Source organism: Ixodes scapularis, unplaced genomic scaffold (assembly GCF_016920785.2).
Source record: "Ixodes scapularis isolate PalLabHiFi unplaced genomic scaffold, ASM1692078v2 PGA_scaffold3__209_contigs__length_174095766, whole genome shotgun sequence".
NCBI classification, from domain to species: domain Eukaryota; kingdom Metazoa; phylum Arthropoda; class Arachnida; order Ixodida; family Ixodidae; genus Ixodes; species Ixodes scapularis.
Window position 1 is genome coordinate 3,905,280 of NW_024609868.1, and position 13,941 is coordinate 3,919,220.

The 13,941-nt window shown below is 44.6% G+C and overlaps 2 protein-coding genes across 2 annotated transcripts in view; one reads left to right on the plus strand and one right to left on the minus strand.

Moving 5' to 3' along the window:
• The window catches only part of LOC8026391, a 40,411-nt gene extending 34,916 nt beyond the window's left edge, over positions 1 to 5,495 (plus strand). Inside the window, exon 18 of the mRNA XM_040500364.2 lies at positions 108 to 5,495. Coding sequence (XP_040356298.2) covers positions 108 to 396 — 289 coding nt within the window. The 3' untranslated portion in view covers positions 397 to 5,495. The remainder of the gene's footprint in view (positions 1 to 107) is intronic.
• Positions 5,496 to 7,060: 1,565 nt separating this feature from the next.
• LOC8026387 (multifunctional methyltransferase subunit TRM112-like protein) lies at positions 7,061 to 8,655 on the minus strand. The gene is made up of 4 exons (XM_002403505.4): positions 8,436 to 8,655; positions 8,273 to 8,374; positions 7,698 to 7,790; positions 7,061 to 7,248 (listed from the first exon to the last, which is right to left on the minus strand). The coding sequence occupies exons 1-4, from the start codon at positions 8,511 to 8,513 to the stop codon at positions 7,147 to 7,149; spliced, it is 375 nt and encodes a 124-aa protein (XP_002403549.2). The 5' UTR covers positions 8,514 to 8,655; the 3' UTR covers positions 7,061 to 7,146.
• Positions 8,656 to 13,941: the final 5,286 nt, after the last annotated feature.

A 13,941-nucleotide genomic window follows, 5' to 3' on the forward strand; every position in this document is an offset into this window, starting at 1 on the left:
TAAGTGTGCATGATCTTGAACACAGTGATTGGGGGGCCCTTCCTGTGATTGGCAGAATGCGTACGACCGAGAAACAGACTGGTGTTCTGCCTCCCTCCCCTCCGCAGGAGGGAGTACACACCGTGGCAGGGCCCGGACCCCGACAACCGGCGTGGGCCGGACCCCAACCTGCGTCGGGGGCCAGACCCCAAGAACCTGACCACCAAAGAGGCGGGCGCCAAAGCCAGGGGCCCCCAGCTGGGGTTGTTCCGCAGGGGGCCCCTCCGGGACATCACCTTCCGGTCCCTCCTCACGGGCTCCTCTTCTTCCACGAGCAACAACTCTTCCGCCGCATCCGATACTACGCCCCCTCAAGGGCCAAAGACCCCGGCCCCACGAGTGCTGCAGTCCCAGTGATTTACTATTTCTCGATTGGAGCGATACCTTTTTGGGGAAAGGGTTCCTGCGCAGCCAGTCTTTCGCGGAGCATCTTTGGCTAGCGACGAGGTTTGGAGAACACTTGGATCCAAAAACTGTGATTTGCGTCGGAACACTCCACAACAGAAATTTCGTGCTCTGTGCCCCGGCGCGGGCAACGCTTTTGGCTCTAAATGTCATCTCTGTCTCACCGTTTGCCAAGCCCAGCGAGTCGCGAGGACTTGAAATGCTTCTAAGGGAAAATACTGCCACGACCGGAATTTAGAGTGTAAGAGTCGTGGTCGGTGTCCCGGTAGATACCATTATTGTCGATTCATGTGTCGCGTCTGCCTCGGTGGTTGCTGGGTGCCTTTCATAGGTCGTGCTCCGCGGCAATGAATGTGCAGGATTTTTTATCAAAAGGTTCCCTCCTGCTCTAGTCCGTACAGGTTGTAGAAATTGGCGCTGGCATTTGCTCTGTATTCTTAAGCTTTCTTTCCACCTGTCTGTGCCATTGGAGTCAATCGATGCACGCACAAAAACTGTGAGGCACCTCATTTTTCAGAAACATTCCAGTAGGGTGTGTTTGTTTCCCGTCTGTTTTGCTCGGTATTGGAAAAATGCAGTGTTTTTTTTTCATTAGAGAAGTTGTGCCCGGAAGGCCTATTTGAAACATGGAGTGAAAGATGCATCACTGCCCTTCCACTCTCTGGTATGATTAGTGCTTCATGGAGAACAAATGCAACTAATCGATAGTGTTAAAAGAAACTGATGGCAGTTTTCTGTGTAATTCTGGGCCATCCGAGCTCTCAAAACCGCGACTCCTAGAGTTTTTTTCTCTGTTGCACCGTCCTTTGTCGAGCATTTTAATGCCACTTGTTTCCACAGCCTTCAAAGTTTACATCGTTCGCAGTTAAGTTGTAAAACCGTTGCTATACTTCTGTCAGTCTCTCCCAGCATATCTCATATTTCCTGACTTGGAACAAAATGTTTATTATTTTATTGCCTTAATATACCGAGAGTTAACCCACCCCCCAAGAAATAGCTCACCCACTGTGTTCGAGGTCGTTAGTGTAGGGAAGGGGAAAATGAGGAACTGATGCCACGGAACTAGTAAAGTCCGTGACGCCTGCTGCAAGACAGGGCAAGTCGAACCAGCGCAAAAAAGTGTCGTGAACACACGATCGTGTACCGAGCGATTTACGGCACAACGACTGCTCCTTCCGCAACTAGAAAGTGATGTCAAAAGCGGCTGATATAGGCAGAAGTAGTTGAAGAACCAAGTCGAGCATTTTTTTCTCGGGGCTTTTAGTTGTTTTTAGCTAGGCTCCCCCCTTTGTTCGTCCAATGCGGCCTCCAAGGGGGAACAGTGGTTCACCTTTCGGAATATTACGGTAATGCCGGAATCATAAGGACTGTTCCTTTCCTACAACAAGTTTTACTCCCAAGCAGCTCTGCACGACTGCATAGGTGAACGGCTTTCTTGAGTTTGTTCGACGAGCATTTTCTGGAGTTCAAAGAGGAGACGCTGTTCACAGGAACTTACGACTGCCACGCTGGTCACTGTCCCCTTGAATGGAAGTGAAGCGCTGGGTATATTGTCCCACCTGCATATAAGATACTATTTTTCCAGGTTGTGTAAAAAGAAACGGGGGAGCCTGAATCGCGACGCGTTGCAGCAGAGAAGCTTTTTCGTACAAAACGGCTGAAAAGCTTGCCAAGTTGTTAGGCATCGTTTTAGAGAGCATCGAGATCATGGGCGTGGAAACGTGAGGGCTTTTGCAAGGCATCTGAGGAGCTGCGAGGATTCTGCTTTTCCAAGTCTAGCGACGGGATTTCGGCCGTCCCCTTCCATACCGTCATTCATCTGGCTCATCACCACATCTCTTCGGGCCTACTTTTTGAGCTTTATACGGTCCGGAGGCCGATGTACATAACAAACTAGAGGATAGCACATATATAAATATACATATAATATATATTTTAGAGAGCCCTATGACAGAATGACTGCCATTTTTACTTGGTGTTCCTGTGTGCATGTATACATACAATAGAACCTCCTTGGTACATTCTTGGTTATATATTTCCCAGTTATTGTAACCTTTCATCCTATTTCACCGGCACGCATGTACGCTTCTACCATGCTTGATGGCTGGCTTTCTCCCCCTCCAAACTTTACTTTAACGTGGAGCTCGCAGTGCACACGTGTCTAGCTTCACTGCTTTGCACCGGCGCGCCAGGAGCAGCAGCTGACGCGGAGGAGCTTCCGAATTAGCTCAATGGGCTTGGCAGTTTTGCTCGCTCTTATGAGTCAACATTATTTGGACACGATTTCATATTGTGTCCAAACAATGTTGACCTTAATTTTAAATAACAGTTCCGAAAAAAGGTTGACCTGTATTTCAATAAATATGGTAGTATTCCACAGCCGTGAATGTTCATGTGAAATTAAGTTGCTATCCTAGAGTTGCCTCTCGTCGCATCTATAGACCCCCAAAAACATTATTGCTGGTTATGTTTTCCCAGATCCTTTTCTTGCAATGCCCCAAAGAATGTATCGGTGAGGTTCTTCTGTATTAGGCCCCCATTGTTTCCTGTGCGTCGTCCACGTAACTCGATTTCCTTTTGTGAGCGCCTCGAGTCAGCATGATTCTGGGTAAATGGGTTTCTTTGTGTACCTACCAGATGAGGCATAATCAATCAGTGTCCTATTTCCAGTTGACTGCTCGGTCCCAGCAAGGACTGGACTGCCTACTAGCTTCCACATACTGCGTGACTAGGTATGTGGAGTCGAGATATCTTGCGCCCCAGAAATGAAGTTGCGAGTAGCAAAGTGTTTGGTTTTAGACGAGATCTAACTAGCATACCAGTAGCAATTTGAACTATTTCCCAGTTACTGGGGAAGGATGTTGGAAGACACAAAAAACAGAATGTTGAAGCTTGTATCTTTGCATTGTGCATCCAACTGCAGCATAGCCCCCTGAAAAACGTAGCTTATATATTTGAATTTTTCTTTAATTTTTGAAACCAGTTTTGAGATAGAAAAAAAATCTCTACAAGCCTCAGTTGTTTTCTTTTTTTTAGGCACTTTGGTACAAGATTTAGAGCAGTGATAGTTTTTTGGGTAAAACAGTCACTGCTATTAGTAGTTGAGCCGTATGCACAGAAAAAGGAGTTTGAAGTGGGATTATGTAGACAATGCTTGAAATAACACATAAGATCAGTGCAAAGAAAACAAACAATAAGATGTCTTTTTTGTTTCCATGTTTTGTGTTATTTGTTATACAAACAGAACCGTCAACCTTTGCAAACGCTTTATAAGTTTGCGGCGATTGTTACGGGCACCTTTTACATTCTGTGGTTTTGCTACGAGCATCAGACTTTGTTCTAAAGTACATATGAATATGAGAAAAGTAAATTTCAATGGACTTCGAAAAGTGTGGAAAAAATATAAGTGGAGCCTCAGATTCACCTGTCTGATGTGATGTGGCGACAATGGCCTTTTGGCACGTCTTTACTAGGTATGTTTGTTTTTCTTAGCTTCTGTAAACCAAAAAAGTGGTATCTTGTCTGTATATAACTACTATGTGTATTGTTTTTTCTGATAACATCCTTCCATGAGAGAAACCTGTCCTTATTCGGATGGGGCCCTTGTCCATTTTGATGCCAGTTTAGGTTTAAAAGCAATGCAGTGGTCATCGTCCATCTTGCTCTCTTCGCGACCACTCATCAGGATAAGTTCAGCCACAGCACAATTTTTTGCAAGCACGTTGCCAGGACCTTTAAGTGGCAAAAGCTCATTCTCCACCTGTAACTGTTTAAAGAGACAGTGGGAATTCAAAAATTTTTGGAGATGGTACATTTCTAAAAGAGATGAGACACAGACGAAGGTTTACACTTTGCACTTTCTGCATTTTTCTTTTTTTTATTTGATTAGAAGACACCAGTGGTCCTATCTGATGCATGACTGAAGAAATGAAATCTTGGTTTGGCAACGTTCAACTAATGTTTCAGGCTAAGAAGTGCAAAAGATCCCTAGGGATAGTTTTCTTCAAATATGTTTTTGTTTCCAAATGGGACACTCACTTCTGTACACCGTGTACATGGCATGTTGTCTTCGGTTGGTGTCAGATTAACTTTATGTTCGCAAAATATGTGCACCCTGCATGATTTTTGTTAAAACATTCCTACGAAGTGTTTTTTATCAATCTGAGACTTCGTTACACAGGCAACACTCAAAAATGTTGTTCCAGTGAGTGATGCCATGCGCATTTTAGCGCGCAGATGCTCATCAGGCAGTAGCAGCAGGTTTTTCCATGGCAAAAGCATGGTTTCAGTTTTGAGGCGTTTTCCGTCCTAATGTGTGATGTGATGTACAGGTAGAAGCAGGTCCATAGGGGCAGGCTTAGGTTAAACTTTAACCAGGGGTACTGGGTTAGCGAACGAGAGAGTGGCCAGAAGTACTGAAAGCTTTCCTTTCTCCCATCCTATCCTCCCTCAGTCGTTCAAACATGGGGACAGGTAAATCCAGAAATGTTGCTTGCATCTGCACTCCAATTAATAGAACCACTATCGGGTATTGTTTCCAACTTCCCAGAATTTATGACGAATATTGCGGCTCTGCGTAAAACTTCCTGGTTGCAAAACAACCACCCTGCCTTGACTAATTTGTTTCAGTTTGGCAACCCCTCATTGGGCAGATCATTGTTACATTTCTGCTAAACCTCTAACCCAATGCAACATCTTCTCACATTCATCGTCGTGTATGATACAGGTTCAAGATAGGATAATGCAAAAATAGTGTTTCCCTGCGTACTGCAGCGAGCATCATGTTGCCAAATTAAGCCGTTGCCATCCCGGAATAGTCGAGATGGAAGAAAACATAAAAGTTGCCGACTGGCAGTCTTCCCACCGTTCAGGATGTGAACGCAATTTTTCAAGTACAATTAATCTGCCAAACTTTGAATGAAACAGCAAACCTTACCCCCCACCCCACAATGTTCAAACCACTACCATTTGTGTCCATACATGTCCCACTTTCTCTTGGTTCCATGCTGTAGTTCTGGCTTTTTCTAGGACAATAAACAGACTTTTAAACTCCCACGCATATAACTCTCGTCATTCGTCAAGTGTTAAAAGGCTGGTTCACACACTGGCGACTGTTTGCGACCATGTGCCTTAAGACCAGGAAGTCGAACCAGTCATTATTCCGGTTCGGTTTGGGTTCAGTAGCTTTGCACTTAGATCTGGTTCGGTTCCGGTTTAGTGATGAATTTGAAATAACGGTTCGGTTACCGGTTCCCCCAACTGTAGACTGGTTCAAATCGGTCTTTAAAGAGAAAAGTCTACAGCTCCCAGCCGATAAGAAAGTGTTCAACACCACGTCATTTGCATTTTTTTAAAAAAGAGAAGGTCATTGGAAGCCTCGCTGCAGAAGCAAGAACAGCAAAGAAAATATATGCTTAATTTCGTTTCGTGACCTTGGTTGTACAGGCGCTCGGAAACAGTACCAAAGTACAGTAAACACACCTGAAGTCAGTCGGCAGTCAGTCGACGATGGATGCAGGGAGCTAGCTGTGCCAATCCATTACTCGTAGCTCGTCGCGCAACTTCGGGCTCCCCGCATCGCTCCGCCCAACGAGAAGGGCACGCGACAACCTCCGAGCAATGGATTGGCTCCGAAGGTTTGTGGCGTCATTTGCAGTTTATCGTGAGGCGATACAAAGTATAGAAGCGTGTGCCACCACGCCGACGCAGAGTCGCACTGCACACAAATGCGAAATATTTTAGTTTCATCATTATTGAGCGGTCTCCACGCCGCTGTCGTTTGTAATGTCAAAACTACGCCACCGTCACCAGTATGTCATAGCCTTCGCGCTGCCACCCACAAGAAGGCGCAGCTCGGATTTTATTACGCCAGACTGGTAACCACCACGCGAGATTGGTTCCATTGTGGTTCGGGTTCAATATGAAGTGCTTGATTTCGGTTATGGTTTGGTTTCTGTTCGGTTAAAATTTACGGTTTGGCCCCAGTTTTCGGTTCGGGTTCGGTTCGAAACTCTACTTAAAACCTCTTGTGATCTCTACAACGAGGGAAGACACTGGCGCCACCCATCAAGTGGCCGTGGAGCACTTGCAATTTCCCTATATTTTTTCTTTTTCTTTCTTTTTTGTCTTGAAAACCATCCAACAATGTCATAAATTACCATTTCATAGATAGTATGTACATGTGATCTTGCAAAGACCAGAAAATCTTCATGCTAGGGAAATGCAGTTCCCGGGCCACCTCATAGATGGTGCTAGCGTCTTCTCTCGTGGTAAAAGAATTTGAACGTGCCTTAAAACATCTGCGGATGATGCAACGCTATTTTCTGTTGTATTTCGGGCCAAACCTTTGCTTGGAGTACTTTTCTGGTGATGCAGATCGTACTTCGACGACAACGGCTGCCAGAACGATTGTGCAACCTTCTGTCAAACGCTCGTGCGATAGAATCTATGCCACGAGCCCGCACGTGGAGCTTTTTTTACGCGGATGCATGAATGGATGGATGTTAACGACTGTACCCTTTATAACGAGCGGTAGCTTGCACCATCTAGCCTAAAAACTAAAACTGAATGTGATGGTAATCGCAACCGGCGTCGGCACGAGGATGCGAGACTTGTATACAATGTTGAACAGGTTTTATTTACAAGGTCCGAGAGTGAGGTTTGGCGTCCGAAACCGACGTCCCACCCAACGAGGCTGGACATTTAGACTTCGTCTTCATTCAAAAGCATGTTTGGGATGCCATTGGTTATGGGGAATTTTCTTCCAGTCTCCGGGCACACGAGGTCTCCAGAGATGACCTCGACCTGCCAAGGCAAAAAGTCGAGCATTGTTGTTACTCTGGACGGCTGCCGCAAGTGCACCGTCTCATTCCCTCTCCTCTCCAAGATATCCCCACAGCCCTGCATCTCTGCAGATTACCTGCAGATCATTCGCGGATTTCTGCAGTGAACTAGCAGATGTAGATAAAAATTAATCAGATGATGTGGATACTAAAGGATGCGGACATCTGCGGGTCGAGATCTACTTTTTTGCTGAGGCGGCTCACAGTGTAGAGTGAATAAATATGTGATACTATGAATAGCATCATCGAATGTTTCGAGGGAGCAAATTACTGTTTTGGAGAAAAGGAGCCAATTGGGAAGAAAAATGTTATTTACATTAAAAAAAAAGATAATCTCATTTCTTTCAAGTTGTATTGCCACGATAGACCTTGTTGACACTGAAAGGTGTAGAGATGCTGCACTGGACCTACTTCGAACAGTGCATGGTGTGCCTGCTTCAAGAAGTCCTGGTCGTGTTCATAATTTGGAGCCAGACTCTTGGGCAGGTCCGCAGCACAGCCGAGCTGAAACCAGAGAATGTTGCTTTCTTTGAACTTGAGCTTTGCACGTGTGTGCAATAATCGGCCCCAGGTTGGGCATCACTGCCTTTTGCGACCCTGTGCGCCTCTATCAACCCCTCCAAAGTATGAATAAAGTATTAGCGTTAGTATTACTATAACATGTTTTTAGGGATTGCGTTTGTCTCTTCTTTTGTGCCGCAGCTTTTAGCTCGAGATATTAGCTATATTTTAAGTATATTCAAACATTTTCAGACGTCAATAAGATGAGCAACTGAATTTCTCATTAACTTGATTAAATAGCCGCAGAAAATAATCGTGTTCTATTCATATATATTTACTTTGACAATTCCAGTTTTCTGGGGATGCTGTCGGCATTCTTTATTCCCGAACAACCACAATAACGTCGAACCTTTGGATCGACGGCGTAAATTATTCAGAACAAGCCCCGCGCAACGAGCGCGTTCAAATCGTTGCCAGTGGCTTACGCTTTCGGCGGCTTGATACAGGACGTCCCAGTCCAGCTTGGGTATCATACGGCTCACGAACTCCGGGTTGAAGTCAACCGAGACTTCCTTGGTCTCCTGGGCCTGAAAAACAGCTGGAGTCGGACACGAGCCGAACTTACAACGGGACCCCCATTGCTCTTACCACGATGCCGAGAGGAAAGCCTACGTTGACACCCTTGATGCACTTGGACGTCATCATATTGTGGGTAAGCAACTTCATATTTAGAGTACGTCGGTAAACTACCCGAAGAAATCGCAGGAACAACGGTCCTCAAGAGGCAAAATAATGCCAAATTATTGAGCAGTGCAGACTGCAGCCGAATCACTCAAACAACCAAGTCGACGTGACTTGGATTGGATTCAATTGCCGGTGAACGTATCCGGCTCTTCGATGCATGAGCTTGGGTATGCTTTATCAAAAGCAAGTGACAAAGGAACTACAAATATGATTATTTACGCAACAAAATTTGTATTTAATTCTCATTTAAAATACTTTGATTACAATATGTTTTTGTTTCTCCAAGTGATAATGATGATGATGAGGCTATTCCTACCCGCGAACTTTAAAGTGTAACAAGCTAACGATGATAACCGATGCTATCGTTTTAAAGGTTTTAGGTTCTAGTACACCATATTAATGCTGCACCAATGCTAACCATCTTCTGCACGCTTCCATATTTGTCTGCTGGATAGCGGAAAAGATTCTGAGCACGCACAGTGGCTATATTCTGCGGAATGCAAGGTGCCGCACGTGCGTCTCAGTGCCTCTGCATTTTTCGCCTCAGTGCGCGTACTTTCTAGTCTGTAAGTCGCAACCATAGTTGGTATATAAGTCGCACTTATTTGCGGGGTCTGCGCGGCGAAACTTTATCAATTGGCATGTCCATATATGTGTATTATGATCTCAATTGTTACGCTAGCGGGTGCCATGCGTTTTCTCGCCAACGGATCGAAGTAGAAAAATCCGAGTGCATCTACGCGTAATGTGTGCCACAGCGACAGGAGCTCGCCACTTGCGTAATTCGGTATCATTATGGCGTCGCTGTCGTTTCTACGCTTCCCCCTGAGTCCTGAGCATAATTCCAAGAATCTTCACTTCATTTTTGCTTCCAATCTTGACTGCCCAACCCGTGCCTCGCAGGCGGAAAGTTCTCAAGTTTCGTGAAGACCTACGAAACCTAGGTCTTTATGAAAATGAATTTCGCAGTTTTAAAATAATCGCGAAAAATTTGTCTTGCAAATAATTCACCCTATGAATTATTCGCACCACGGATCATGAAAATTTGTGTCGGAGAAATAATTCCGAAACTAGTTGATTTCCGAGTTGCACGTGCATCACGTGCAGCACCATGTAGTAAATAAAAAGAACCCTGACAGACAGTGACAACACGGGCGCAATGGTGGACAGTGGCGCCATATAAGTAGCGTATATAGAACTTGCGAAAATTTTAAATACAGCACACCGCAATCTCAACACAGCACGTCGAAGTTCGTTTGATTGCGAGCTATGGCTCGGAAGTAAATAATTAAAAATCTTGCATAGCTTTTCTAACCTTTCTCTCCCCTTTCCCCGCCCCCTTTCCAGACGAAAATCTTGGGTGCGCCAGTGCATAAATATGTTTCTCCAAAAAAAAAAAAAAAAATCTCTGTACACAAAAAAAAAAAAAAAAAAAAAATCGCAGATCTTTAGGAGATGGACACTTGAATTCACGCGCACCGCCGATGTGGTCACGTTTGGTAAAGAAGTCCAAACGATGTACCTGTGGGGACATGTAAGTCGTCCAGTTGTTACGATACGATACGCGTATTTTATTAAAACCCTCGAACATGACGCATTGAGAAATTATCTGCGAACTTTGCAGATGAAGCTGTGCAAGAGGTATTAACATCACATGCGTGGTTTTTTTTCATATATTATTTTCCTTATACAGGATTATATCAGTACTGACTTTTTGTATAAAATAGTTGCCGAGATATTTGCACGTAAACACACGATCAACGATAATAATCCCTGGAGAAGGGGAACGAACGACGAATCGTTATTCTTGCCCAGCTCGCTTGCACCTTTGCATTAATCGCATTATCAACACGATCTTATGATTATATATATATTTATATATATATTACATCTGCATTTTGAATATATATTTCGCAACATTTTTTTGGTGAAAAACATGTAATAGGTACAGCCCCTCTACGGGGCCCCGTTTTCGAGTCTGCACGGGGCAGTACGCCCTGCACAAAAGCGATCCTGTCCGACATCCAGTCTCATCAAATTAAGGCAAAATTTTATTTAATTATTGTGCTAAGGAAGCAATACATAGCTAAAGGAATAATATATACTACATTATGAATGATAAAAGACATTATACAATAATTTAGGTAGGGTGACCAGGAGTCCCGTTTTGGCCGGGACAGTCCCGTTTTTGAGGTCCACCTCTCGTCCCATCTCTTTGTCACAATAAAAAAAAAAATCATGTCCGGTTTTCGCAGGAGTGCATAATTTCGAAATTGGCACCACGCGAGTTGAAGCAAACCGAAACTAGGCAACTGTACCGAAAGTATGCCTACTCGGAAATGGCTATACGCACGACGCTAAACTTGGTGGGTGTCGTATGAAACGAATAGTTACAAACAGCATCAGTTTGCAATAAAGAAGAAAAAAAGAAAAAGAAAGGTAGCGTAGCTGAGCGGGAAGGTGTCTGCTTCTATGCAGCGGACCCAGGTTCGATCCACAGAGAGTGGTTACTTTTTTTTTTTCTCTCTAACTTTTTTTTTGTTGAGCATTTGGCAATATTTACATTTCTTTTTTACATTAACACTAAAAAAAAAAAAAAAAAACGAATGTTGTTGACGACATTTTGTTGAACTAAACGGTATGGGACTCCCTTTCCTGGCGGCTTGGTTCATTGCTTGGGTTAGCCTGGATTGCCGGCTGGACGACGCCGAAGCGGAGTGTACTGTGGGGCCAAGTGGGTTAATAGTTTTGTGATGACCAGCCGCATACTGTCGCTGACAAGCGGCGTGAACGCAGGCGGGGGGTATTTACCCAGAGAGTAAAATTTAGTGCAATATGGTGACGTTATGAAATAACAGCAGTTTTTTTTTATTGAACATTTTCTTCCAATCTTAACCTTTAGTACAACCCCGCTCCTCCTCCTCCGCCCTCTCGCTGGGATGTCCCGTTTTCTACCTTGAGGAATATGGTCACCCTAAATTCAAATAATAATTATTATTCACAAATTGACGTTTCTGAAATTGACGTGGAACCGAAGCCCAAGTTCGGTTCCATGCGAAAAGATCCCTCTCATTCTTAATTAACTCCTCTCCTGACACGAACTTGATAAACTCTCAACATTCACGTTTTTTAGTTTGTCTGTAAGCTTTGGCTGGAGTTTGTTCAGAGGGCTCTAACATAGTATAAAATTCAAAAGCGCAAACAGCAAGGAAAAGAAGAGGGGACAGGACAGAGCGCTCTTCTTTTCCTCTTCTTTTCCTTGCTGTTTGCGCTTTTGAATTTTATACAATGTGTAGCCAACTAGCCCAACAGTTAATTTTGGCTCTAACATAAACCGTCTGTTCACAAGTTTGCATGCACACGAAAATTAACGTCAGCAAATAATTCTGCTCTAAGATAAAAAATAAAAATAAAAACTACAACGATAAAAAATTATTATTTTATGTATCAAATATTTTAGGCCGAGGCTACATCCACGCGCGGGGACGTAGCCAAGTCGGGAGGAGATAAGGCTCCATCCACGCAAAAGGTCACGTGACTTATAATATAAAGAGATAATTTGCTTTTGTGTACATATTATACCTTCTTATAAGTAAATATAGGATATAAAAATAAAGTGGTTATATTTCATTGTTGTTTTAAGGTTAATATGTCACGTGACCTTATAAATGTTTAGACAATTCATTAATGGTTTACTGTTTTCTAAGACTAATAGCAAATATGATGCATCATGAAAATAGTACCAATTGAGACGTTGCCTCGTCTTTTTCTACCTTCTGGTGTGTCCTCTTTTCTGCTCCAGTCTCAGGTTTACAATCATGTTCAATATATATCTTTATATTTATGTTGTCCAGGAGTCACACACACGTGTGGGCGGCGTGCGTGCCATCCGCGCGTGCGGGCGGTGCGGGTGCGGCCTCCGGGGCCTTCGCCCATGTGCGCATCGCTGCTGAGGCGAGGCGGAGAGGCTTCGTGGTGTGTGTGGTTGGCTTGGTTCGAAGCCTTTTAATGTGAGCTTATGTGTACCGAAGGGGACAAGTACGTGCCCACCGCTTCGTACGTTCTTGATTTGCGCGCACGCTTGCAATCACACAAAGATTGTGAGAAAAGGGAAAACATGCACTAGTCCCATGAATAACAAACATACTGAGAGCATTCAATCGAGAAAACTGGGTAAAAGATTCCAGAAACGGTTTATTCCATGACAAATAAGACAGTAGCCGATGCGCAGATGCCACTCGTCCACGAGATCACCGATGAACACGAAGCCCTGCTTGCGGCAGAACTCCTGCAGGAGCCAGTTCACGTCTCTGTGCCGATCATTCAACGCCTGGATATCGGCACTCTTACTACGCTGACACTCCATCGAAGAGAACCTGTTCCCCCGCCTAGGAAGGACGGAAGAAAAGGCGATCTGCATCGTCGATTGCGTCCCAAAATCTGAGCGGCCAGCCAACAATACTTGTCAACGTACGCGCTGGCACAAACGCTGGTGTTGTTTGTACCAAAATCGAGCAGGGCGTCAGACACCTTGGAAAACAAAGCCTCGATCCTAATGCCACTAAACGCCCGCACTTCGACAGCCTCCCGATTATTCGATGGGAAATACTAGGACAAGTATTTCACCGTCGAACCCCCGGCAACCAAAACTTGAGGCAGGAAGCGCGACCGTGCTAATACTCAAACGGCCAAGCTCCTTGTCCGAGAAAACAGAAATAAAATAAAAACGCTTCAGAGAAAGTCAAAACCGCTTGCGGAAGACCAGGCAGGCACAGTAGACAGTAGTCCGCGCACGGCAGGAACGCAAGGTGCAACGGCCGCCAAGCAATGGAAAAACAATGGGCGCAATGGGAGGCTAGACCGGAAGTTGATCGTAGTGCGCCGGAAGTGACGTATTGCGTGGATGGAGCCTTATCTCCTCCCGACCCTCCCGACGTGGCTACATCCCCGCGCGTGGATGTGGCGGCGCCCTGGAATTGGCGCGGACACTGGTCTATTTTATGCAGTACCAAGTTGATCTGTGTTATGAAAACCTGTGTTCAAGCTAAAAAGAAATATATATATATATATATATCTGGGCGAATCATAACTATTCTTTCAATCAAGGTTAGTGGAAGCGGAAAACGCAACGAAAGACCGATTAAATTGCGGAACACGCGAAACCGAAACATAGAGGGCGATTCAAATTCGCATCGTTGAACGAACGCTCAAAACTAAACTCAAGAAACCGAAAGTGAAAGCATGACTGAAATCGCTATCGCTCGCCGCTAGAGGGAATGCGAGAGTTTCCGGTTTTTGCTCATTTCCGGGTTTTGCAATTTGTAGTTTGTAGTTTTGTAGCTTTCTCCGGTTTTCTAGTGTCTTTCGGTATTTCCGTGGTGTTCGCGCCCGTATCCGTGCAAGAATGATT